At 38.3% G+C, this 25,229-nt stretch overlaps 1 protein-coding gene across 5 annotated transcripts in view; it reads right to left on the reverse strand.

Moving 5' to 3' along the window:
* Nucleotides 1–25,229, reverse strand: part of LOC6549208 (nipped-B protein) — a 91,428-nt gene that overhangs the window by 14,760 nt on the left and 51,439 nt on the right. For all 5 annotated transcript variants that reach the window (XM_026982908.1, XM_026982907.1, XM_026982906.1 and 2 more), the window contains 5 exons: nt 14,668–14,989; nt 14,372–14,600; nt 14,124–14,318; nt 12,686–12,778; nt 12,132–12,625 (listed from right to left, as the gene is read on the reverse strand). In XM_026982908.1, the coding sequence (XP_026838709.1) occupies nt 12,132–12,625; nt 12,686–12,778; nt 14,124–14,318; nt 14,372–14,600; nt 14,668–14,989 (1,333 nt within the window). The remainder of the gene's footprint in view (nt 1–12,131; nt 12,626–12,685; nt 12,779–14,123; nt 14,319–14,371; nt 14,601–14,667; nt 14,990–25,229) is intronic.

The following is a 25,229-nucleotide window of genomic DNA, read 5'->3' on the forward strand; positions in this document are numbered from 1 at the left end:
ATCTCAAATATATTGCGGAATCTCCGAAATGCCAAATACTTCACTACACTTAATCTGAAGTCTGGCTATCACCAAATCACGCTAGCTGAACGCGACCTTGAGAAGACATCGTTCTCGTTCTCGGGGGAAGTATGAGTTCCGAAGACTTCCATTCGGACTCAGAAATGCTGCAAGCATATTCCAGAGAACAATTGACGATATTCTGCGAGAGCAGATCGGCAAGTTTTGCTACGTTTACGTCGATGATTTCAGAAGGTGAAAATTGCCATGTTAGACTCTAAACAGTGTATATGATGCGAACATGAGGATATCTTCAGAAAAGTCACGCTTTTTTTAAGAAAAGCGTGAGCTTCTTAGGGTTCATCGTCACCGACAATGGTGCGGCGACTCACCCAGAGAAGGTCCTGGCCATAAAAGAATTTCCAGAACCCAAAAACGTATTTTAGGTAGGGTCATTCTTAGGCTGGCCAGCTACTAGAGATGCTTCAACAAAGATTTTGCATCATTAGCAAGGTCCATTTCAGACATTCTGAAGGGCGAAAATGGGAGTGTCAGTAGACACATGTCCAGGAATATTCAAGTTCAATTTTCCGAAGCACAGCAAAGTGCCTTTGAGAAACTACGTAATATCCTGGCATCTGAGGATGTCATCCTTAGATTACCTGACTATAGAAAAGCGTTCGATTCAACGACATACGTTTCGGCCTATGGCATTGGCGCGTGCTCTCCCAGAACTGTCGTCCAATTACAATGATCTCTAGGACATGGAGCGACAGAGAGGTTAACTATGCTACCAATGAAATGGAGCTGTTAGCCATAGTCTGGGCACTAGCTTTACGCGGTCAAAGAAAGAGACATTTTTACCGACCACCAATCTTGACATTTGCGGTATCGGAATCCAATCCGAACGCCAAGACCAAAAGGTGGAGAGCACGCATCGATGAGTCCGCCGCTCGAATTTTTTACAAAAATGACCTCAACGTTATTGGAGACCAGGAACCATAATCGTGTGCAGCCAGACAGCGAGCTTTCGCTCACTCACACGATTGAGTCTACGGACAAATCCGTGAACTGGCTCTAAAACCAGATAATTTTAGAATAGGCGCGCTCCCTTTGGAAACGCACTTTTATACTGTTTGGAAATAAGAGGCGTCATTCTATAAATTTTTCGTGCAAACCGTCATTTCTAAATGCCTTCGACTGTGATACTCAAACGCTGGCACTAATCCAGGACGATGTGGTTCGAAAATTTTCAGCCACAAAGTTTTGGTATTGTAAAAATAGGATCACCGAAATTTTCGCGGCCGAGGAGAAAAATGAATTCCTCACCGGTGAGCACAACAGAGCTCCCAGGTCGGAAACAAAAAAACGTAAAGCAGGTCCCCTTCGAGTACCACTTATGAGGGCAACGCCATAGAGCATCAATTGTTAATCCAATGCTATATTCCTATATTATTACAGCATTATGATAGTATGTGACATGAAATTGATATTACACTTTATTTAATTTAACAAGTAAATATTCAATAAAGAGTGGATTTCTGTCAACGCTTTCATACAAAATATTACATGCTAGTTTGAGTTAACTTTAATGATGATCTAGTTAAAGTTGAGTTATATATGGCCAATCTGTATATAGACTATAATATAGAGGCATCAGTGTTTGGTTCTGACCCTTAACTCCTCGAGATTTATTTGATAAACAAATTGTGCCTTAAATTTGTGTAATACAATTACAAATTTATGTTCACATTTTTCAAAGTGTGGTACGATATTATTGAACTGTCAGCCGCATCTGAACGTCTCAATAATGAGTTTGTGATTTTGCCCTCAATCCCCGCAAGAAGTACGCCCCTGTGGCAGGTAACCAACCATCAAATATATCAACCATATATATATCTATCTGCCTATATATCGGCACCACTGCAAGCCGTAAGCCAATGACAATTAACGTGGTCAATCGGCGTGAAAACCATGTTGAAGTCATCATGGATGAGCCGAGTCGGGCGCTTGGATCAGTTCAACCGAAGCCCCAGATCGGTGAGGTCGCAAGTTTCCCACATCCGAGTCCTATCCTAACCAGTTCAGAATGCTCATTAATTGGTAATCATTGGTAATTGGCTATGGCGGCATTTTTGCCATCCAAAAGATGACAAAATAGGCGAGCGAGATAGGCACTAATTGCAAAACTTGTGTCAAGTGTGACAGACATCCGAGAAAACAGGAGCTCGGTGAGACACCAGTCCTGCCCCATGTAGAGGAAATATTGCATATCGATATTTTCCCAACGGATAAAAAATACTTCCTCCCTGCATAGACAAGTTTTTGACAAGTTTTGGTACAGCCGATTTCGTCTAGAACCGTAGAGGATCTGAATCCACCCCTGCTACAACTCATTAATTTTTTCCATAAAAGCCAGGGTCACCTATTGCGACAATGAACCGTCATTGAAATCGCATACGAAAGTATTCATGCTGGAGAACCATTTTGGCGTCAGCATTTCGAATGCACCGCCCCTCCACAGCGTCTCCAACGGACAAGTGGAACGTTTCCATAGCACGTTGGTTGAACTTACTAGATGCCTAAAAATTGACAAAGGCATAAGTGACACGGTGGAATTGTCCTTGCTGGCCACCGACAGATATAACAAATATATCCACTCTGTCATTAATAAAAAACCGGCAGAGGTTTAAAAAAAAATTAAAAAATTACAAGCGCCCAAAATACAGGGTGCGTTATGAAAATAATGCGCATGGTTTCATTGTCACGTAACTACCTGTCGTAGCACGCTCGGACCTGTCTGAAAATTTCGGGTGGAGTCTCTCCTTTCCAACGCGCTCGGTCTCAGTTCGCTCTGAGCAATAGAAGTGGTAGGACGTGTCGTAGAGCGAAGTCATTTTTTCTGTTGTGTCACGGTGCGATGGAGCGTTCGCTGGAACAGTGGTACGCCATAAAGTTTTATGTGCGACTTGGCAAAAATGCATCGGAAACTTATCAAATGCTTCGAGAGGCCTTTAAGGAGGAGTGAATTTCGAGATCTCAGTGTGGAAGGTGGCACAAGGCCAACAATTCTTCACAGCGCAAAACTCGAACGTTTTTCTACTCCTCCGTCAACACCTTCGGCACAAGCTTCGCACAGACCTTTCGCATTTGCAAATCCTCCGTCACTATTCCATGTACCGCAAATGTTGACAAGCTTAGGATGTCAGCGATTGCCCGGATGCTTAACCGACGGTCTGAACTCAAAGTTTCTCGCACACGGCGAACGTTTTCATCAATTCGTGCTGTTGTTGGACGTCCGGAACGTGGATCGTCGGTGACCTCCTCTCGACCCTCCTTGAAGGCCTTGTGCCACCTTCCACACTGGGGATATTTTGTCCGTTGCGTCCGTAAAGGTTTTACAATCCCCTGACATGTTGCACTTTGTAGTAAAATTTATCAAGATTACCACAAGATCACCATTATTCCGGTGGCACACCATGATACGGTGTTAAGGTAAGAGGATGAGTGTAACGGAGAAGTCCGCACCGTCAAGAACTGCTCCATATCACCCTTTCTGTCAATTATATTCGCCCCAAAACTCCACGCTGGAGTCATGGCGCATTGCGATACACAGCATAGCGATTTTCACTCATTCACTTATGTCGACGAAGGAATTATCGTAATTAATGATAAACAGCACTCGTACGTGTGAACGATGGAACGAACATCCACATTAAAGGCACGCACCTTATAACATTTATTGAGAGTGCTATGGTCAATGAGACTGTCTTTATAAACCATGAAAACCGGGAGTAGCTAGCTCTCCTGTCCTGAATATTTCGATGAAACACGAAATCCTGAGTCTCCCATATCTTTACTGCTTGTGTGAACGCAATCTGGAGCAAATCAGGAAATTCGAAGAGGACGTCGACGGCTAGTAAGTAAGCCAGATGACGCTAATTGCAGGAGCAATTCGCTCTTATCTGCATCGGCCTAACCTGCCAGCGAGCCAAAAGGGCCAGAAGTTCCGCGGCCCAGTTAAAGGAAGTGGTTGCCCCAATAGCGAGGGTGACCTTAATTCTGAGGGTGGAGTAGTTAACTAAGTTATTCGTCCGATGACCAGCTCCCGCCAAATTGCTGACACAGCGTTTGACCGGAAGCTTTTACATAGCCGGCAAGCTCTGCATGTTGGCAGAGGACGCTTTTAAGCTTCTTTATGTAAGCTTTAAAGTCAGTTTGTTTACAAAAATTTTTTATCACGCTATCTGAGTCTCTAGGCCAGAAGTCGTCCTAATCATCCTAATTGTACAATTTGATTTGTACCTTGAAAAGACAGCTGCGTGTGAAATCAAGAAGAACGCGCCCTTGGCGAAACATAGTCGCCACTCCCGCATAATCGCCAGGCTCGTTATTAACGGACTGATGATTCGGAACTGCCGGAAATCAAACGATTTGGATACCCAATCTATAGGATTTCAGGCTTTAATTAATGTATATTTACTTTATGGAGTTGGAAACGCTTCTTTCTACCTCTTACATACTTTTCAACGAATCTAGTATACCTTTTACTCTACGAATAACGGGTATGTCGAAATTAAATAAAATATAAATATTAAAAATATAACTAATAAGATGCGAAGAATCCCAATAACAGAATATCTTCTGTCTCAGTACCTTTGTACAAGTAAATCACTGTAATTATTTTCGTTTTCTTTATTTCTTTCTTTCTATTCTGTTCTGTTCTGTTGACTGCTTTCCATTTAGAAGTTCTGGTAGACAATGGTCTTTGCTAAAATTACTAATGAATTTATTTGTACATATTTTTAAACCGTTCGAACTTTTGCAAAAGGCATTAATTCCGTATATTTCGTCTTTAAATTTGAACTTTTCTTTAGTTGGTAAGTTAATAATATTATTGTTTTCCTTTACTGATCTTATTTGGTAATTTAGGAAATTAGTTGGTTTTAAAATTGGGATTTTGATAATATACAAAATTGTAGTTCCGTTATGCAAAACGGAAACGTCTGAGAGTTTTAACATTTCTTCGACCGTTAAGGCAGAAGTCGGCGTATTATTGATTTTCAATAGGCTGTCGATCTCTTTCAACTCGAACTCGTTTAGCAGGAATGTGTTCATAACACCCAGCCTTGCCCATTGAATGGCAAATTTAATGTTGACTATCTCTTCTTTTACGAGCCTAATCTGGTTCTGTAGCCTTATGGCCAACTCATCCTTTAAGGTAGAATCTTTTCTGATTGAGTTTTGTATTTTCGAGGTCACATCAGTTAGTAGGTTCATTCTATTTTCTAGCTGTCTATTGATTATTACCTGTCTATTGTTCTTATCCGTCAAGTCGTTTATCCCGTCGGTCAGAGATACAAGGTCATCGTGATCCGGGCTACCGGCAACATACTTCCAGGCCGTCCCTATAAGATTTATCGATCTAGTTTTCCTTGTCTTTGCCAGGATCACAGTGTCGAGCAAGTTCTTCGTCTGTGTCAGTTCGTAGTTCAGTAAGTGATATGACTTGTCATCGTTGAAGTCCTGATCGATGTAGTCTGTTAGTTTTCCCATGGTCAGTTGTACGTGGTCCAAGTCAATGATATGGACAATTCTCGTTGTTCCTATCTCTATCTGTCCTATCCCGTTGTAAATCGTCACAGTCTGTGCGTCGGTGTAGTTAGTTATTTCAATGAGTCCGTTTGTCGAGGCGACCACAGCAAGCATCCTGAAAGTAATCATGATCTGATGTTGCTTTTGTGCACTATTTTTCCTGATTCTGTTAGTATTGTAGTACTTCTATCTTGCTTACCTATTTCTTTCCAAAATCTATTTGATAGCTTAGACCATAATCTGGTATTAACCTTAACGAAAATTTCTTGCCCCTTGATGTAGGTTTTTATGGGCTTTCTTGTCCGGTTGTAGTGTTTAATGTCAGTTTTTTGTTTCTTCTTAAGACGGTCTATATTGTCCAGTCTAGCTTGTTCGTATTGTTCTGGTAGCTACCCTACCGAAGAACACCTCTAGGGGTAGTTTTTTTGTGACCGAATGGACAGTGTAGTTATATTCATAAATAGCTCTATCGAGAAGTTCTTCGAAGCCTCTATGTGTTCCATCTCTTTTCAAACATCTCATTATTTCAGAGAGTGTGGAGTGAAATCTTTCTATCTGTCCATTTACCGCATTCTTGTATGGAGGTGCTTTATAGAGCTCAATGCCCAGCTGGTTTGTCAACATGAATTTGACAGAGGCTGAGTTGAGGGACTTTTTATTGTCCATTACCATTAGTTTAGGCACTCCATAATAAAATACGATATTTCTTGGAGGTTTCCTAATGTCCTCTACAGCTTTCGATTTAATGACTCTTCCCAGAGACAGCTTGGAAAATTTGTCGATTGCTGTGAGCACCAGATGTCGTTCTGTCGAGTATATGTCAATATGGATAATTTATCCGGGGTATTCTGGCAAGTGAGTTTCTTTAATCTCCGGATGTGTGGGATGTCTGTCCTATTTAGAGGTCTGACACACCAAACACTGACTCACGATAGCCGAAACTTTTTTCCTCATTTTAGGTAAGTATACTCTTTCGGACAACTGAGCTTTACTTTCCACAGCATTTCTGTGTGCTCTGTTGTGTGTCCTAAGTATTTCTTCTTCCTGTTCGGTTTCGTTAACAAGGTCTTTAACCTTAGTTTGAGAGAATCTAATCTTGAAAACCTTAAAATGGATGGGGTAGAGAACTTGTATGTATCACGAGTATCACGGATGGGTTAAGATATTTCTTCAGATCCGACAAGAGGCTACCAGGTGTGAACAATTTACGATCCACTAAATGCCTCTGGAATGGAAAGTAAAATGAGTAATTCTCTGACTCAGATTTCCTGAAGAAAATTTGATTTTTAAATGCATTTATTGGGGCTTCAACGCTAGTTATCAACCCATGGCTCGAACTGTCAGAGCTGTGCATTGTTGAGGCTACTGAGTTTATTTGCGCGACTGTCGGTCCTCTGGACACATCGGCCACATCATAAAGAATCTCATAGTCATATTCCTCGAGGTATGATTTCCATCTTTTGATCCTCTCATTTCCATTCCAGCTGCTGAGGGAATGCGTCAGAGGCTGATGGTCCGTAAATATTTCCATCTTTGCTTTACCGTAAAGGTAAATTTTGAGCTTTTTTAGAGCCCAGATAATGACTAGCATTTCTTTCTCATTTGTGGCGTTTTTTCTTCCGCCTTCGAGAGTGTTCTCGATAAAAATGAGATGGGTCTGTTTTCTTGTGAAAGAACAACAAGTACTGCCAAATTGGAAGCGTCCGTTGTTAGGTGGAATTCTTTTTTAAAATCCGGGTAATGGAGTACCACGTCTGGGGAAATCAAACTGCTCTTTAATTTCTTGATGGCTTCCATTGCTTCGCTATTAAGGGAGACGGATTTTTTTGACGATAATGTCTTGGAAATTCGTCCATCCTCCCCTCTCAAAAGCGAGCTAAGTGATTTTGCTAACTTAGCGTAGTTAGGAATAAATCTCCTGTAATATCCGGATAATCCCACGAATGATCTCAGTTCTTTGAGTGTTCTTGGAGTTGGAAAGTCCGAAATTGCCTGTACTCTAATTGGATTGGTTTCTATGCCCTTGTCGGACACGACGAAACCCAGGAATTCTACCTTCCTCTTCATAAACTCGCATTTATCCAACTGACATTTCATGTTGGCTTGTTGCAAGGTCCTGAGAATCATGTCCAGGTTTTTTAATGGGTTTCATCATCTTTGCTAAAGATGATGATATCGTCGATATAAATAAAACATATTTTGCCAATATGCTCATGAAGAATATCGTCGAGTGCGCGTTGGAATATTGATGATGCATTTTTCAGACCGAATGGGAGTCGTGTGAACTCGTATTTTCCATGATTTATGGAGAAGGCGGTCTTCTCGATATCGGAGTCTTTTAGTGGAATCTGATGAAACCCACTTCTAAGGTCAAGCACTGAGAAAACTTTGTTGTCGCCAAGTTGGGCTAATACCTCGTTAATATCGGGGATAGGGTACCTATCCGCCACTGTCACCATATTAAGCTTTCGGTAATCGATCACGACTCTGTATTTCTTTTCACCAGAGGAGTCATATTTTTGTTGGCACAATCCACGCGGGTGAATTGTAGGGTGACCTTGATGGTCGGATTATACCGTCACGCAAAAGCTCCGCTATTTGCTTATTTACCTCATCCTTTAGGGACATGGGGTATTGATAGAATTTCGAATACACAGGTGTATCCGATGTGGTTCGAATTGCTGCCTTCACATTTGTTGTGTAGGTCAGTTTTTGGTTTGAGTCTGCGAAGAGACCTGGATAGTTATCAATTACCCGATTCAATCTTTCCCTTTGTTCTTGTTCCAAGTGATCTATTCTGGGGCTGATCGTGCTAACAGCATCGAATCTTTGTTCCTTGATAGGAATCCTTCTTCCGTTTCCCAGTGTCACGGTCAAATTTCCCAGATCTATCTGTGCTCCCATTTCTTTCAGAGTGTCTTTACCGAGAATTCCGTAAAATGTCGTAAGAGATGTTAATAGGAAAAATTTTATCTCCCAGTCAAAAAGGTTTGCTTTCTAATGATGTGTTATTTTTATATTGCCGCCCGCGGAGTAGCAGCTGTGAAAGGCTTGTTGTTTGGTATTGCATTCGACACCAGTTTGGGCTGAATATAGTTTTTGTTAGAGCCCGTGTCGATCAACACTTTTAGAACCTTTCCACTCCTCACTCTACATTCGAAGTATGGCAGTGAGGAGTCTTTTAATCTAAAAAATGCAACACTTGTTATTACTCGTTATACTTGTTATACACTCGTCGTAATTCAAGTTGTCTGTCAATTCGTTGCAATATTCGTTAATGGTGCCATTTACGTCGTTCTGGGTTTCATATTCTTGCATCGACCGTTGGTAGTCTGTCATGCTTGGACTGGGCCCAGCTATTTCGACACTTGGCTGCCCCATGTCCATTGTTTGGATGTTATAGTTTCTTTGTCTTTTGTTTATGTATGTCTGAAATATGACCGCTCGGTCGTTTGCCGGCGTCAAAATGTGGTCTGTTCATATAATTGACATTTCTCGTCTGTATACTGCGGTCCACGTCCATTGGTTCTGGTCTTGGTTGCGGTTTGGCCGCGGAATGACGGGGTGGGGCATTATATTGTTGCCATTGTTGTTGATAATTTTGTCGGGGTGCGGCGAACGGTGCATTACTGAAATTGAGCATGTGTTGTTAAGACAACACACAACAACACGCTAAGGCGCAGCGAATGGCTGGCCTAAGTGTTGTGGTGGTCCCCTCATGAGGTTTTGACCGGTGGAGCCTGTCGATGGCTAAAGGCATTCGACGGCTGAAAATTGCGGGGTGCCGGTATGGGTTTTTCGTTTACCCTGAAGCTCGACTGTTGCCCCTTATTTGCCGCATGGTTGGATCTGTATGTTTGGTTTTCAAGTTTTAAGCAATAATGCAAAGCTGAAGGGAGATCGGCTGGCTCCTTTAAAGCCAAGAGGCGAGGTAAGTCTCCTCGAAGGCCTCTAATAAAAGTGTCCAGAGCTTTATCTCTATACATTTTTGTAACGAAATGCTCGGTTTCTCGGCTCATTTGCATGCAGCCAACCTTATTTAAAGTGAGAGATTTTTGTAAACGTCTTGGTGGATGTCTTCCACCGACTGCTGGTGACCTTGGACTAAAATTGACATTTGGTATTCTAATGTAGTTATGTCTCGTTTATCTGCGTAATGCAGAGTGCGACATCTTGACATGGCATTCCAATCCAGCGGAATGCTCTAGGACTCGAGTGCTACATCGGCACTTCCGACAATTTTGTTTCTTATGGTATGAATATACCATAATATTTTGGAGTACCCACAAATGGGGTATAAGTCTCCATGATTCTATCAACGCTTTTTTTCCAAGAGACAAATTCTGCTGGGTTTCCAGATAATTCCCTGATCGATTTTACGATATCAGGTACCCTGTCAAAGTCCCCTAAATTGTTTCTGTATTGAGGCTCGACGACCTGATCGCTCACATCAGTGAAGTCAAGTGTGTCGTTGTTAATTTGTTCAGGTCCAGGAAAAATTTGGGCCACCGTTTGGCCGATTAAGCCTGTCAACTGTTTAATACTCATATCTACGCAGGTACCGGTCTCTCATTTGAACTCAGAATTGGTGGTCTTAATAGATTATTGGGGTTTGCCATGTTTGCTTTTAACTCGGACAACGCTTACAAAAAACGAATCCAAACAAAACAAAAAAGGGCACGAGCGTTGTGGTCTTGGTGATTGAAACCACTCAAACTATTCGAGCTCGAATTATCTTGATCACAACCACAATTAATCAAAAGGAAATGTGTTATAATCTTTTTTTAAAATGTAATGTCGAACCAGTTCTGGGGTCGATTAAATGCTAAAGTACAAGTGTATTAAATTTTAAATTTCAAAATTAAAAATTTTCTGCAAAATATATTTATCTTTTTTTTTTTCCTTAGCTCATAATAAAATTGTTGTGGTCATTCCTCCTGGGCGGGTGGAGGTCATCCTTTTTGCCTGTCTTGTGTTACTGGGGATCCAGGTCCATCCACAGATGGGGAATGTTTTGCCGTTGGGTATTTTCCTCTTCCTGAAAATCGTTTTCTTTTCAAACAGTTTTTTTTTTTATTTTATTGCCGACCGCGAATTTTTTTCATTAACTCTCGGGAGTTTCTTCGGCACTATTTTAACCAACGAATTTTTTCCTAGCAAATTTTTATTTTGCTCCGCGACTTAGAATTTAGTCTCTCGTTCGCGTTTATTCGCTGGTCCCTGTTCGGGCGCCATTTACTGGCGTAAAAACTGTAATTATTTTCGTTTTCTTTATTTATTTCTTTCTATTCTGTTCTCTGTACAGTTTGCTTTAAATGTTTTCCTTTTTGATGGTTCGCAAGCGACCTTTTACTTGAATTGATTATTTGAAACTAAAACTAAGAGACAAAATATTTCCCTAAGTCCCTAGCAATCAAGTGTGAGCGTCGGCAGCGAAGCAGTGGGCGTCCGCAGCTACGCGGCGGAGAAGTGCTGATAATCGCACTTTAGCTGGTCGTTGACGTTTGATGGCAGCGGAAACAATGCAGACCTCTGGTCAGCATTTTGGGCACTTGTGTTTACCCAGAAGCAATGTCGAAACATGGGATGCGGGACAACGATTTATAGGGCAATAACTTTCATGTTTGTATGTTGGAAATGTAAGGTCCATCACTCTAGGCGGTTCTAGGCATGAATAAACTTCATCTAATCCTCGGAAGTGCAGGTTTTTCACTGCGCAAGAGGATCCCAAAAGAGAGAAATCTATCTTTGTCTTTCTCAGGAATGAAATGTGTTTCCAAAAATATTATAGCCAAACTGTTTGAACGACCGGGTGGTTGTGAATTCGGTTGTGAGAATTGAGCTGGGATTCCGGCTGATCTCGTCAAAAAGTGTCACAAGACGGATGGACGGACAGATGGACGGATGGGGTAATCCATAACCAGGGGTATAGAATATTTTGAGATAGAGAAAATGTTTATAAATTGATGTATAGAAAGACCTACCGGTCTTTCCTTCGGGGATATAATGCCGATACAACATTTTGTTACAAAAATAGTTTCTATTGGTAAGCCATTTGTAAAGGCTTACTACCCAAGGAAAGATTAACGGATTCGAGGTTACCGTATTATGATAACTCTTTTAGTGCCGAGACGCGTTATGGACAGTGATAGACATTGCCTCTCACAAGAAAGAAATTCGTATATGCTGAAATACTAATTTAATTATGTTGAAATTCACTACATTCAACATTTCATGTTGAAAACATCACTAGGGTGTCATTACTAAATCTTATTGACCTACGTTCTTTATACAACCAGGACTCACAACCAGGACTCACTGGTTGCATTAAGAACGTAGGTCAGTAAGATTTAGTTATGACACGCTAGTGATGTTTTCTTTTAACCATTTTTGAGGTAATAATTTATATTCATAATACCCGGCCCGCAAAAAATTGTTAGCTAGCTTTACAACTGTTTGGGGTAAAATAGGATTGACAAGCACAGTTAAATATTTTTAAAAATCAAATGTAAAAAGTTATAAAGATTAATACGTACTTTTGAAAACAGTCACGGATTAATTTAAAGTTATGTGTAATCTTATTCACAAGTGCTCCCAAGCAAGAAACACAGCTAGTGACTTCAGCTTGATTTCGTGAAACAACCAATAACATTAAATGCTCTTCCAACGATGCTAAAAAGGATTCACTGGCATTATTAACCAGAGGAACTACTTTTTCGAGAATATCTGCAACTGCACATATAAACTTTGCGGCTGTGGCAGAATGACATTTTATATTGAGATATGGCTCAATTGTTATAGCATGCTTAACAAGCAGTTGCGGCCGCACTTTAGCTAGTAAATGAAGTGTGGTAATACAACCTAGCATTCGCGAATTATCTGTATCTTCCAATTCAATTAGTCTGTCAACTAGACCGTCAGCTAATTGTTGACAAGCTATCACAATATCCATTGGTGGCTCTGTGTTCTTTTTAATAAATTCTTGCGTGCATCCTTCCGACTTTAGCATATTATCTCTTGGCCTAAATATCTATATTAAAGTAAATATGAATTATTGGAGGTTTTTTGATTTCTTTTTTGTTTTACTTACACTCATTAGAAGGCCTTCTAACCAAGTAGTTCCAGTATCATGCGCAGTATTAACCACGTCAATTATATGATTTATTTTCCTTTGTATTCCAATCTAAACATCAAGTTATTACGTAAGAATTATTTAAAATGATTTATTAATAATATTCCAATCTAAACATCAAGTTATTACGTAAGAATTATTTAAAACGATTAATTAATAATAATCTTGATTGAACTTTTATATTATAAGGTATTATAACTGTAAGCAGGACCAAACGCTATAGTTAAATAGTTAGTTTGAGAATGCTTTTGACAGATCGATAGAAATTGGTAAGACCACTCAAAACTCTGGTAGAAATTGGCAAGATTAAGAATTGACAAAACGAAGAAGTACAGATACATTTTTAAAGCGAGGCGGTTTGTGGGTGTTAGAGTGAAATAGAGATGAAAATTTACAACACTAAGAAAAAATGAAAAAATATTAAAATATTTCTCAAAAGTGTGGCCGTGCCCGTTCTGGGCGGTTGGTGGGCTTTAGAGTGGGCGTGCCCAAATGGCTCAACAAACTTGCGCTACGTCTACTTCTTTAGAATTTGTATGCATATTCTCAACCGAGATCTCGACGTTTATACGGACTAACAATACTTTATAGGGTCGGAAACGCTTACATCCATCTGTTACGTACTTTTCAACGAACCATTTAACTCTACAAGTAACGGATATAAGAATTTAAAAATTAGTAATAGCTTTACTAGGGGTTGAAAATGTATGACAAAAACTTGCGCTGCTCATTTCAAGAACTAAGTAACTAACGTATCCATTTGAGTTTAAATTAACATAAATTGCTGAATAATGTGAAGGGGTATATCCAAGGTTCGCCCTCAATTACATTAAATTTTAATTTTTTATATAAGAAAAGTTTATTTAAAAAAAAATTAATTTCCTGATCTTAGGACTGTTTTACCTAAAGCCATTTTACCGAGTGCAATATCGCCTAGTTCACCTTCAATTTTCTTTATTTTCGATTTAGTGGGTGGGGGCTTTCATGCACCTGCCATGTAACTTCAAACTTGGAATTTCTTGTAATAAACCGCTTAATGTTGTGTATTATGTATATCTAACATAGCAAAAAAGAAAACTATACCACCGAATTCAAACCAAGACTGGTAAAGATTAAAACGGTATACTGATATAGTAAATTAAATGTACGATCTAGCATTTCTGACCCTTTTGAGCTTTTATAATTTGATGAGAATGACAATCTGGTTCGTTTTACCAACGTCCGTCTGTTTTATAAATATAAAAATCTCGGGAACTATAAATTAGAGCAGTCGCTTTCCAGTTTGCTTTAGCTGTGTAATAGCGTTCTCTTTTGTTAAATACATTTGTTCAAATACTTAGAAGTTAAAGTAGTATATTTATTTAAATGAATGTGCAAAGTAAATATTGGTACTCACTTTGTCATTTTTAATACATGGTGTAAACCACATTTTCATAAAAACTTCAGTAACAAGTTTTTGAATACCTTCTTCGTCATGAACACGTCGTATCATTTTAACGCAAATTTCCGGAATTTTTGCAAAATCTGGATATTCTAAACAAATGTCTCGCAAAATTTTAATGACCCTTTTTCGTACCGAGACACCAGTATCCTAGAAGAAATTATTTTTTTTTACGTTATGAAAACTTTTTTTTCGTATATTACCAAAATACGAGTAGACAGCATATCGTAATACTGATCGATTAGATCTTGATTACTAAGAACAAATTTTCCAACCAAATCTACTGCAGCTTCTCGTACCGAAATGGCTGTGTCTAGGAATTTCTGATTAACTCCCATTTGCATATCTTTTCGTTTTAGGACCAATGGATCGACTTCCACAATGTTGGCAAGACATTTCATTGCACGTGTCCTTACTGCTATTGACGGTTCACTGTGTTATACCAAGAATGTAAAATTAGTAGAACTTCAAAAGAGGACAGCAGTCAATAAATACTCACTTCACGACTAAAATAATTTTCTTGAGGCATCCATCAAAAGATTGACTGAAGGGCCTCTTGGTGGCCAAATATTGCGCTATTAACTGTGCGTTATTATAATCTATGTATGTTTTGATGTGCTGATTTGACGAGTGGTTTTGCTCGCCAAAAACTGAAAATGGCTTAATTTTGTTGATAAAATATTGCTTTCTTGCTTCTAAAGCCTTAAAAATGTTTATATTTAGTTCAAAATTATTGCTTTCCATACAGTGAATTCCTTTTTTTTTTGGGTCGGTTTCACTTTCATCGCACGATCCAGAATCCGACGTATCTAGATATTCACCTTGAACAAATAAAATAAAAAAAATATAATTATATATAAAATAAGCTTAATTTATTGTTAATAAACAATTTAGTGTAGTCTAGTGGTACAATTGTTGGCTATTTGTTGGTTATTGTTTTTTTTGTCTATGTATGAACAAGGAAACAACATTTTAGGTCTAGTGTAAGTAAGTTTAGGGCGAAGGCATAATAAAGCTCTCTCTCGCTATTTGCGAATTCGCCCCACCTTCGCCAATCTTTGTTAACATGGTGCCATGGTGTGAAATAGAAGTTATGTTGAAAATTGAAATCGTCAAAAATACATGCATTCCTTTTCCTCGCCGCCGTATAAATTAATTGTTCTTGTCCCAAGTTCTCAGGAATATTTTATTAAACTAATTAAAAAATTCAACAATATAGCTTTATTTATTTTTCTTTCAAAAATCGATAAGTTGTTATCACAAATATAACACTGGCTTAAAAAAAAAATGTAAAATAAAAGAAGAGAGAATGCTATAGTCAGCTAGTGGAAGTGCGAACGAGAAATTTAATCATTTTCTGGAATATCGGTAGAAATTGGGGGTGAAAAAATAAAATGGAAAAAGCATATCATTTTTATACATGTTAATTTGTTTCCAAATGTTGCCACACCTACTCTAACGTACACAAACCGAACAAAACTGTCCCCCACAATTTTTAAAACTTAAGAGGAAGGAAATTAAGCAAACATAGATACAAAGCTGGACTACGGGAAAACCGTGGACATTGGGCGTTGAGACTGGACACGTCCAGGATGAACAGTTAAAGGAGGCCTATATAATCAGTGTCGGCCAGCTAGTAGCTGGACAGTGGACGAGAATCGGAACGCAAGTGAAGAACGTGAAGAAAGAAAAAAATTAGGAAGATATGGACGTGAATGCCAGCAAGGCATTCGACTGCTTCGGGGATTGCTTGGCGTAAACGGTCAAAACTGAGAAGCTGTGTAGCCTGGATAACAGAGGCGTTCGCTACCTTGAGTCAGGCTACAACAGCAATTCTTTGAGCAAGTGCCCAGAAACCAGCTACGCTGGCTACTGGAGTGCGCGATAGCTACTTAGAACGTCGCAATAAGCATAAACAAACTGGGCTGCGGAAAAGTGAATACGTCAAGATTATATTGATTATATTGATTATATGATTATATTGATTATATTGATACTATTGATTATATTGATTATATTGATAATATTGATTATATTGATAATATTGATTATATTGATTATAGTGATTATATTGGTTTATTGTAAGTAAGTAATTTGTAAGTATATTGTAAGTAATTCCAATGATCCTAGCAAAAATTCAATATACATGGCGATTTGATGATGCTTAATGGTCTCAGGGTTGTGTGGTAACTTGAATTTATTACGTATTATGAGTTCCTTTTTTCCCGTTGGTATAGCTCGTTAGAATTCAAAGTTTGATTGTCATTTGGAGCTGTTTGTTTATATATCTTCGATAAGGTTTCGTTGAAATCGCAATCACCATAACGCTCATATGATGCTTGCAGAATTGTTTCCATAATACTTTGAATTGTGATGGTCATTATCGAATGGTGCATCCAGAATTGCAGAATTTTACAACCAACAATCCGGAACCTTTGAACATTATAATATATTTGAAGTTATATCCAAGCAAACCGCTGATAGTTTAATTGCAGTTTTGGTTGCAAAAATCCATTAATTTCTGGCATGGGTCCGCAACCAAATAAATGGACTTTCCGTATTTATTAATTTACATAAAGAAACCGTTTTATTGTGAAATATAAGGTTGGCAAATATCCACCTTTTTGTCTTTTGAATTTCGCGGCTATGTACAAAGCGCTACAGAGCTCGTATCTGGCAATACTATACATAATTTGAAAGGTCTTCACATAACCTACAAAACGACGCTATGCATGATTAGTTTGGATATTGCGTTCAACAGTTATAGACGTGTAAACATGGAATTCACTAACGCCGAAATTCGCGCTATTTTAAAGTTTTCCTTCGTTAAAGGCAAATCCGCTAGAGAAACGTTCCGTGAGATTAATGGTGTTTTGGAGGATGGTACTCTATCACTTCGAACCGCGGAGGAATGGTTTCGACGATTCAGAGCCGGTGAAAACGACACCATGGATAAGCCAGCCGGCGGAAGACCTGTGACGACAAATACCGATCAAATCATGGAATACATCGAGTTAGTCCGGCATGTGGCATCTCGTGACATCGCCCAGGAGATGGGAGTTAGTCACCAAACCATTTTAAACCATCTGCAGAAGGCTGGATACAAAAAAAAGCTTGATGTTTGGGTGCCGCATGATTTGACGCAAAAAAACCTTCTGGACCGAATCAAAACCTGCGATATGCTGCTGAAACGGAACGAACTCGACCCATTCTTGAAGCGGATGGTGACTGGCGACGAAAAATGGATCACATACGACAATATCCAGCGAAAACGGTCGTGGTCGAAGGCCGGTGAATCGTCCCAAACAGTGGCCAAGCCGGGATTGACGGCCAGGAAGGTTTTGCTGTGTGTTTGGTGGGATTGGAAGGGAATCATCCACTATGAGCTGCTCCCATATGGCCAGACGCTTAATTCTACCATCTACTGCGAACAACTGGACCGCTTGAAGCAGGCGATCGACCAGAAGCGTCCAGAATTGGCTAACAGGAAGGGTGTTCCACCAGGACAACGCCAGACCACACACTTTGTTGATGACTCGTCAGAAGCTACGGGAGCTCGGATGGGAGGTTTTATCGCATCCACCATATAGCCCGGACATAGCGCCAAGTGATTACCACCTGTTCCTGTCCATGGCGAATGCCCTTGGTGGTGTAAAGTTGAACTCAAAATTGGCTTGTGCAAAGTGGCTGTCCGAGTTCTTCGCAAATAAGGAGGGGGGCTTCTACGAGGGAGGTATTATGAAGTTGCCGTCTAGATGGAAACAGATTATCGAACAAAACGGCGCATATTTGAACTAAATCCGATCACTGTAACACTTTTTATAAGGCATTGAATAAAGAGCAAAAAAGCGGAAGGGAGATATTTTCCAACCTATTATTTGCAGTTGAGAGCTTGTCTCTGAAGAAAACATTTCTTGTAAGATCGTTCATATAAGATCGTCTTTTCTTTTCTTTTGACATGAGTTTAATTCACTCTCAGACATTCAATATACTCATCTCGATTATTGTTTATTCCAATATACGGCGTGTTTTTTTTAAACATACTAATTCCATATGGAGATAAGAATGGAAAACGGTTTTAGCCTGTATATGTATAAACTTTGAGTGGAGACCAAGGGAAAATTTACATTGATGATGACTTGATCTTTTACCTAAGACTCCTTCAGCCTTCGTCATTTGATATGCCATTAAAATTGTCGTGCCTTTAATTATCGTGGCGATATTAACATCGGGAATATTGTGTTATATATCCGACAAGACATTTATGTTCTAATTTTTTATTCGCTGAAAGTTTGTAGCTAAAAGGGACAGTTCAGTGGCCAGTGTTATAAGCCAAAAAAACTAATTGAATCGCGTGAGGTCGCTAGTTGTTTCTGCAAAATAGTTTTCTATTGACTTTAACCGCTTTCAGTTTGAGTCCTCATCCCCCTTAATAATGAGAGATATAATATATAATTATAATTATATAATATTATAATAATAATAATGAGATGCGCCTCGATATGTTTGAAATGCTGCTAGTTGTACATGTTTCCTTTTCAGGGAATTGTGTACACAAGTGTCCAATTTGTGTCCCATGGAAAATGTACTTATAACTTTCCAATAAGGCTTTAAATTATAATAAACTATATTGGTTCATTCCGTTGTAGCAAGCTGACTACTTCCTACTTTCAAAGAATATTCCCGGCTTTAAGTCAAATTGAGTAACGTTAATAGACTGGCTTGCCTTTCATGTTACCCTTTATCTTCGGGTAATGGGTGTTTATAGACAGGCTCCTCTTCTGAATACAAAGGGGCAAAGTGTTGAGTATCTCGCTTGAATATTCCTTTAGCTGTTTTGACTTCCACAACTCCTGCAAAATTGTCTTTTCCCTGGTCTTTACTTTTTATTCTCGACCCATTGCAGAACTAGGTTGTTATCTTCTTTTATCAGTATCTATTATATTGGCTGATGACTTTCTTAATTTTTGGCGATGTTGAAGTTGTTAAAGATAATTATTTGACCACTGTGTCCAGAAAGCGTGCTTGAGTTTTAAAACTGATTGCTATCTTCGTCTCAATGATTGTGGTTGCTGGTATGGATCACTGTCTGCCTGAGCGGTTTCTCCAATGAGAAAATGTCCTGGAGTAAGTGCTGTTACGGCAATTGGATTGTTTGACATCGGACTGAGAGGTCGAGAATTCAACAAAAGTTGCTTCAAAAGTGAGAAATCTTTTTTCCCAAAATTTGGAAAATCGTTTAAAGGCTGTATTTACATTGTTTTTTGAAATCATTGTTCATATAACAAGTGCTTTGTCGATCCACTTTTTTTGTTAGAAGACAGAGTAGAAGTGGATCCCATTTATCTGTCTCTATACCAACTTATCAACTATACTAACATTATTATGCATTGTTTTAAATGATTTGAATTCGTGTGTGTAATGTGGATGGTTGATCCAAAATGTTTTGAATTAAAGTATTACTCAGCACTCTTTCCTTGCTAAGGCGTGCTTTAAGCATTTACCATGCTGTTAAATAGTTGGCTTCTGTTAGGGATAAATGGGGAATTAGACGTTTTGCTTCTCCCGTAACATATGTTTTTAAATACCATATTTTTTGTATAATGGCAATTTCTTCATTTTTTTTTTGTACGCGTGAGTGCTACACCTCGCGCCCAACCGACCTTTGCATTTATTTTATAAATATGAATTATTTTCATAAAATATATTTATTTATTTCTTTTTAAAATCTATATATTTGCGTACATTTTTGAAAATATTTTTAAAAATAATAAAAAAAAAACTGTGTTCCAGAGCAATGCATTAAGTGCACAAATGTAAGTAGCGATTTCTTATTATGGTTTCACTCAAATAATGAATGATATGTGCATAAAATTGATCTCTTAAACAAACTTATAAAAAGTTTACCTTTTAAGCATTGCAAGTGGACTGTGATAGACAAAATAGACAGCTGATAATAGATAGCTGATAGACAAAAATGCAAGCTAAACCCAGCATTCTATCTCATAAATGAACAAAATTTGTGATAAAGCCTACATGTTAAAAAATATTTGAATAATTGACCCCTGAAAAAAAGTAAGCTAAGCTCAGCATTCTATCTCATAAATGAATGAGCCTACATGTTAAAAAATATTTGAATAATTAACCACTGAAAATAAATTTATATACGAGGTATGTATTATATTATATTGTATTATAAAAATATTTGAATAATTGACCACTGAAAATAAATTTATATACGAGGTATGTGCGTGACAACATAATTTAACAGAGTCTATGACTCTGGAATAAGCATGCCTAATCTCAACATTCTAACTTTTATAGTTCCTGAGATCTCAACGCTCATACGGACGCTATACATCCACGTGGATTTTTTTCATTAAGACATCTCCTATTATCCTGGAAAACACATTTACTCCTTGGGTTAATGAAATTTCATTTCTAATCGCACTTATGAAGGGATCAGCTCTCGACGCTTTCTGAATAATGCCGCGGTTTTACGGGATCGCCGTCTTTGTTTTTGCATTTTTGCATTACCATTATTTTTAATATGCTTCAAAGCGTTATAAACCATTTTTCGAGAGCAGCCAAGATCCTTTGAAATGGATGACATTGATTGCTTCAGTACACCAGCGACCTTTAGCCATTTTAAACCGAAGTTTTTTGTATTTACCGAAGTAATAAAGCACAATTTATTAATTTAAGATCGAAAAAATTCACTTGCTTCCAACAACTGTAAGAATAAAGATCAAAGTGCTCAAGTGTGCTAAATTCGTGTCCAGCCAATTTTGGGGGTGCCTTTATAAAAACGAATGGCAAAGAAAGAAGACAAAAGCTAGAGAAATATAAAATAAAGAAAAATAAGAAAAGAAAATCGACCATACATAGTGTGCTAAATTAGTGTCCACCACTTTAAAAATTATATGGTTCAGGAGAAAAAAAGGTAGGTATGAAGAAGTCTAAAATGAGAGCGGATTCGCTATGTTGAGTAGTAAGAAAATTCAAAAATGTTTGTTAAAAATACGCGCTGAATTACACTTTATTACAAAAAAAGTTTTATGGAATTTTTCAAAATTACAAATTTTGGTGGAGCAAACTAACAAAACGTTATTCTAGGATCCTATATCTTTTTCTGTGAAGACCCAGCACGAGCTAGGCAAAAGTTTTGGTTCCGTTTATCTTTATGATCGTGAAGATGGTTGTGACTCAAACCAAACGTTCACTGCGTACGCTTTACGAGATCTCCACGTTGTTGTGTATGCAGTCGGATCTTTCCGCTTATTTAACAAATATAGCATATCCTTTTACTCAACAATAGGGTGATCAGGAATCGTATCCCCGTATCCAGATTACTTAAAATTGGATCGATCGATATTGTTGTTTATGCTGATCAAGAATAACCCAAAAGCATCGGAAGAGCGAAAGCCATCAGTAGTATAACGGATGAAAAATAAAACCTGAGTCGCTTAGGTATACAGAAATGCACTGGGCACTAAGTCAGCGGTGTATTTCTTAACAAACACAATACAAACGGATTCCGGAGAGTAATTAAATTATATAAATTGAATTTTTTTTCGAATACAAGCAATTATAAATCCTCATTTAATTTATAGCATCCTTAATACATTTAAGAATAATTTGTGGAAAAATGCTGAAGCTGAAATTTCAAACGACAAACATTTTGGAACAATGTAGTGTGCCACTTAAGTTATGATACACTAGGTGATTTAAACTCAAAACCAAACAACAAGAAAATTAATGATGGGGTATTTTTGGACCTATTTAGATTAACTCTGCATGAATGTACTATACTGTACAAAATATTCAATATACCTGCCCAACACATAATATAAAGCACTTAATATAAAAATTGCACAACATTTTTACTATTCTTACTTAGAGTGAGTACACTACAACCACTTGTATCGTCCGTGCGAACACTATATATTTTTCAACACGAGTGTATGATTTTTACAACTCTACAATTGACTGCAGTTAACATGGACATGGACGGACAAGAAAACGAAGCGCCATGAAAAATTACCAGCAATAGGATATGGTTACCGAAATAATGTGTTTTATTCAAATAATAATAATTTAAATATTTTCAGCTTAAAATAATAAATAAATAAAATTATAAAAATCTAAAATATTTCTGTAATCACATACTTCTATTTATATATATAAATTTTGATTGAACTCTTTTTATACCAGTTACTCATAGAGTAAAAGGGTATACTAGATCCGTTGAAAAGTATGTAACAGGCAGAAAGAAGCGTTTCCGACCATATAAAGTATATATTTATTCATGATCAATTTATTCTTGATCAGGATCAATAGCCGAGTCGATCTGTCCATGTCCGTCTGACCGTATGAACGCCTCGATCTCAGGAACTACAAAGCTAGAATGTTGAGATAAAGCATGCAGCTTCCAGAGACGAAGACGCAGCGCCAGTTTATTTCCAAATGTTGCCGCGCCATTCTAACGCCCACAAGTCATATAAAACTTTCACGCCCACACTTTTAAAAAATTTGATATTGTCGGGAGCAGAACTAGCGATCTATTTAATTTCTCTAAAACATTTATACTTTTGCCAATTTAAACTTTAACGTAAATCACATTTTCAAATAATCTTTCTTGCCCACTGTAATCGGTCACTTCTTGCACATATTAGCTTTCAATTATCTCACTATGTTATTATCGCTTTCCTCTTTAACGAGCTTTTGCGCATGCTCAGCTTCTTACGCTTTTGCTTTGGACTCTTCAAGTCAGTCGTAAGTCGCTCTTCGTTTTGTTCTAATCGGTCTCTCGCGACACTTACATACCAAGCGCACTTAACTAATGCTGTATGTATAACCAACCAAATCGTTAATAAATTAAATAAGAATTATACAATATCGTTTGTACTAATTTGATATTAATGATTAAAAAGGGCTGTCAAACCAGTCAGTCCTCGTAACATTGGTGACCCCGACGTGATACACCACTAATTTTCGGTTGGGTTAATTATTAAAATATCGTTTTTAATAATTATTAAAAAACGCTTTGTGCATATTCGGTGTAAAGGCTCTAAACGAACAAAAAACATTTTTAAAAAATTCTTTTGTACACGTGTTTCAAAAGTTTAATACAAAATTTTGAGAAGTGCATAGTGGATCACATATGCTTGGTTTGCATACCATACAGCTAGTTTCAAGTGCCGCGCTTTCGGTATATATATAACATACATACATACATATATATACATACAAACACATACATTTTCGTTCTTTTCTATCGCGTGATATTTCGAAGTGACCAAATAGCTGTTTCAAAGGTTCACTAACCTTTAAGAGTATATACATTCGGACCTTATATACATTTTGTGCAGTTTTTAGACTTTTCGAAAAATTATAAAAATGAATTCGGAGATTACGGGATCTCCTAACCCTACTGTGGCATCAAGGGACATTGATTTTTATAAGGCTAAATCGTCTTCAATATTTCGGCAAATCGTGGCTTTAAACAACTTTTTAACTCAAGAAGAGCTAAATAATTTTGATGAGTCGGATCTTGAGGTGCGCATTGAAATTTCTGCTCGAATGCAATCAGACTTTGACGCATCTCAGACCGCTCTAGAGAAGCTCGACTTATTGGAGTTGACTTCTGACGCGCGAACCGAATTTAACCAAGTGTATTGCAGTGTCAGATCAAAATTAAATCGTGAACTCAATCGCTTACAAAAATCCGTAATTGCTAATTCCACGGTAATTCGAAATGTGATCGAGGATCAAAGTACTTTTCGGTGTTCAGCTAGCAGCTCTCGACTCCCTGAATTCAAATTACCGCGTTTCTCCGGTTCTTACATGGATTGGCCAGATTTTTACTCCATGTTCAAGAACGCAGTTGGAAAACTCGAGGATCTGAGCAAAGTGGAGAAATTTCAGCATCTAAGATCTTGCTTAGATGGCGCTGCGTTGGACACTATACGATCCCTGGAGCTGACAAGTGAAAATTATGATATCGCATTGGATTTATTATTGAAACGTTTTGATAACAAATTATTACACTTTCAGGCACACGTACGGTCAATTTTTGGGTTCAAAGGTGTTGAGAGAGGTTCTGCAAGCAGTCTACGTGAATTGAGCGACAAAATTAATTCACATTTACAGGCTTTGAGCACAATAGCATCATCGCAGGAAATTGCTGATGGAATGCTCATTCATCTCATCGCTTCAAAATTGGATCCATCTACACGCGAAAAATGGGAAGAGTCTTTGCCAACGTACAAGCTTCCGAAATGGACCGAGATGTCAACGTTTTTAGAGAAGAGATGCCGAATGATGGAAAATTTGGAAAACGCTGTGGTAACCCAAACATCCAGCGCTCAGGTGGGAAAATTAAAACCGTATCGAAATGCCCACATCTCTTCGTCTGGCCCCTCTTGCCCATTGTGCAACGCCAAAGACCATAATTTGTTTAAGTGCCCTAAATTCTTGAGTTTGATTCCAACGATGCGTTACAAGGAGGCAAAGCGTCTTCATCTTTGCCTAAACTGCCTTCATAAAGGGCACAGCTTACAACAGTGCAAGTCTGGGCATTGCAAGCATTGCAAATCCAAACACCACTCATTGCTTCACATGGATTTGAGCACCAGCACTGTCGTTAGGCAATCTCCTCTTGATTCTCAGCCCAATTCATCTTCTATTCTTGTATCTAAATCTACATCGATTGCATCACCTAAGCCCAAAAATGAAAATCAGACCGAATACGTGATGCTAGCCACAGCTGTAGTTTATCTCAAAAATCGCTCTGGAGTTTTTGTTCCTTGTCGAGCTCTATTAGATAATGCAGCTCAACTAAATTTAATCACCACTCGCCTCGCCAACCAACTTCGGCTGAAATCCCATCGAACTGGCATACGGATTTCGGGAGTTGGAGAAACTTCTCTCTCATCAAATAGTTCAATCGACGTTGAGCTTAAATCTCGTGATTCATCGTATCACACATCGCTTACTTCTGCCGTACAAAACACAATCCCCGGCTATCATCCGCATTTTGACATTAAATCTTCTGATTGG

Source organism: Drosophila erecta, unplaced genomic scaffold, assembly GCF_003286155.1.
Source record: "Drosophila erecta strain 14021-0224.00,06,07 unplaced genomic scaffold, DereRS2 tig00000246-arrow-arrow-pilon, whole genome shotgun sequence".
Lineage (NCBI taxonomy): Eukaryota > Metazoa > Arthropoda > Insecta > Diptera > Drosophilidae > Drosophila > Drosophila erecta.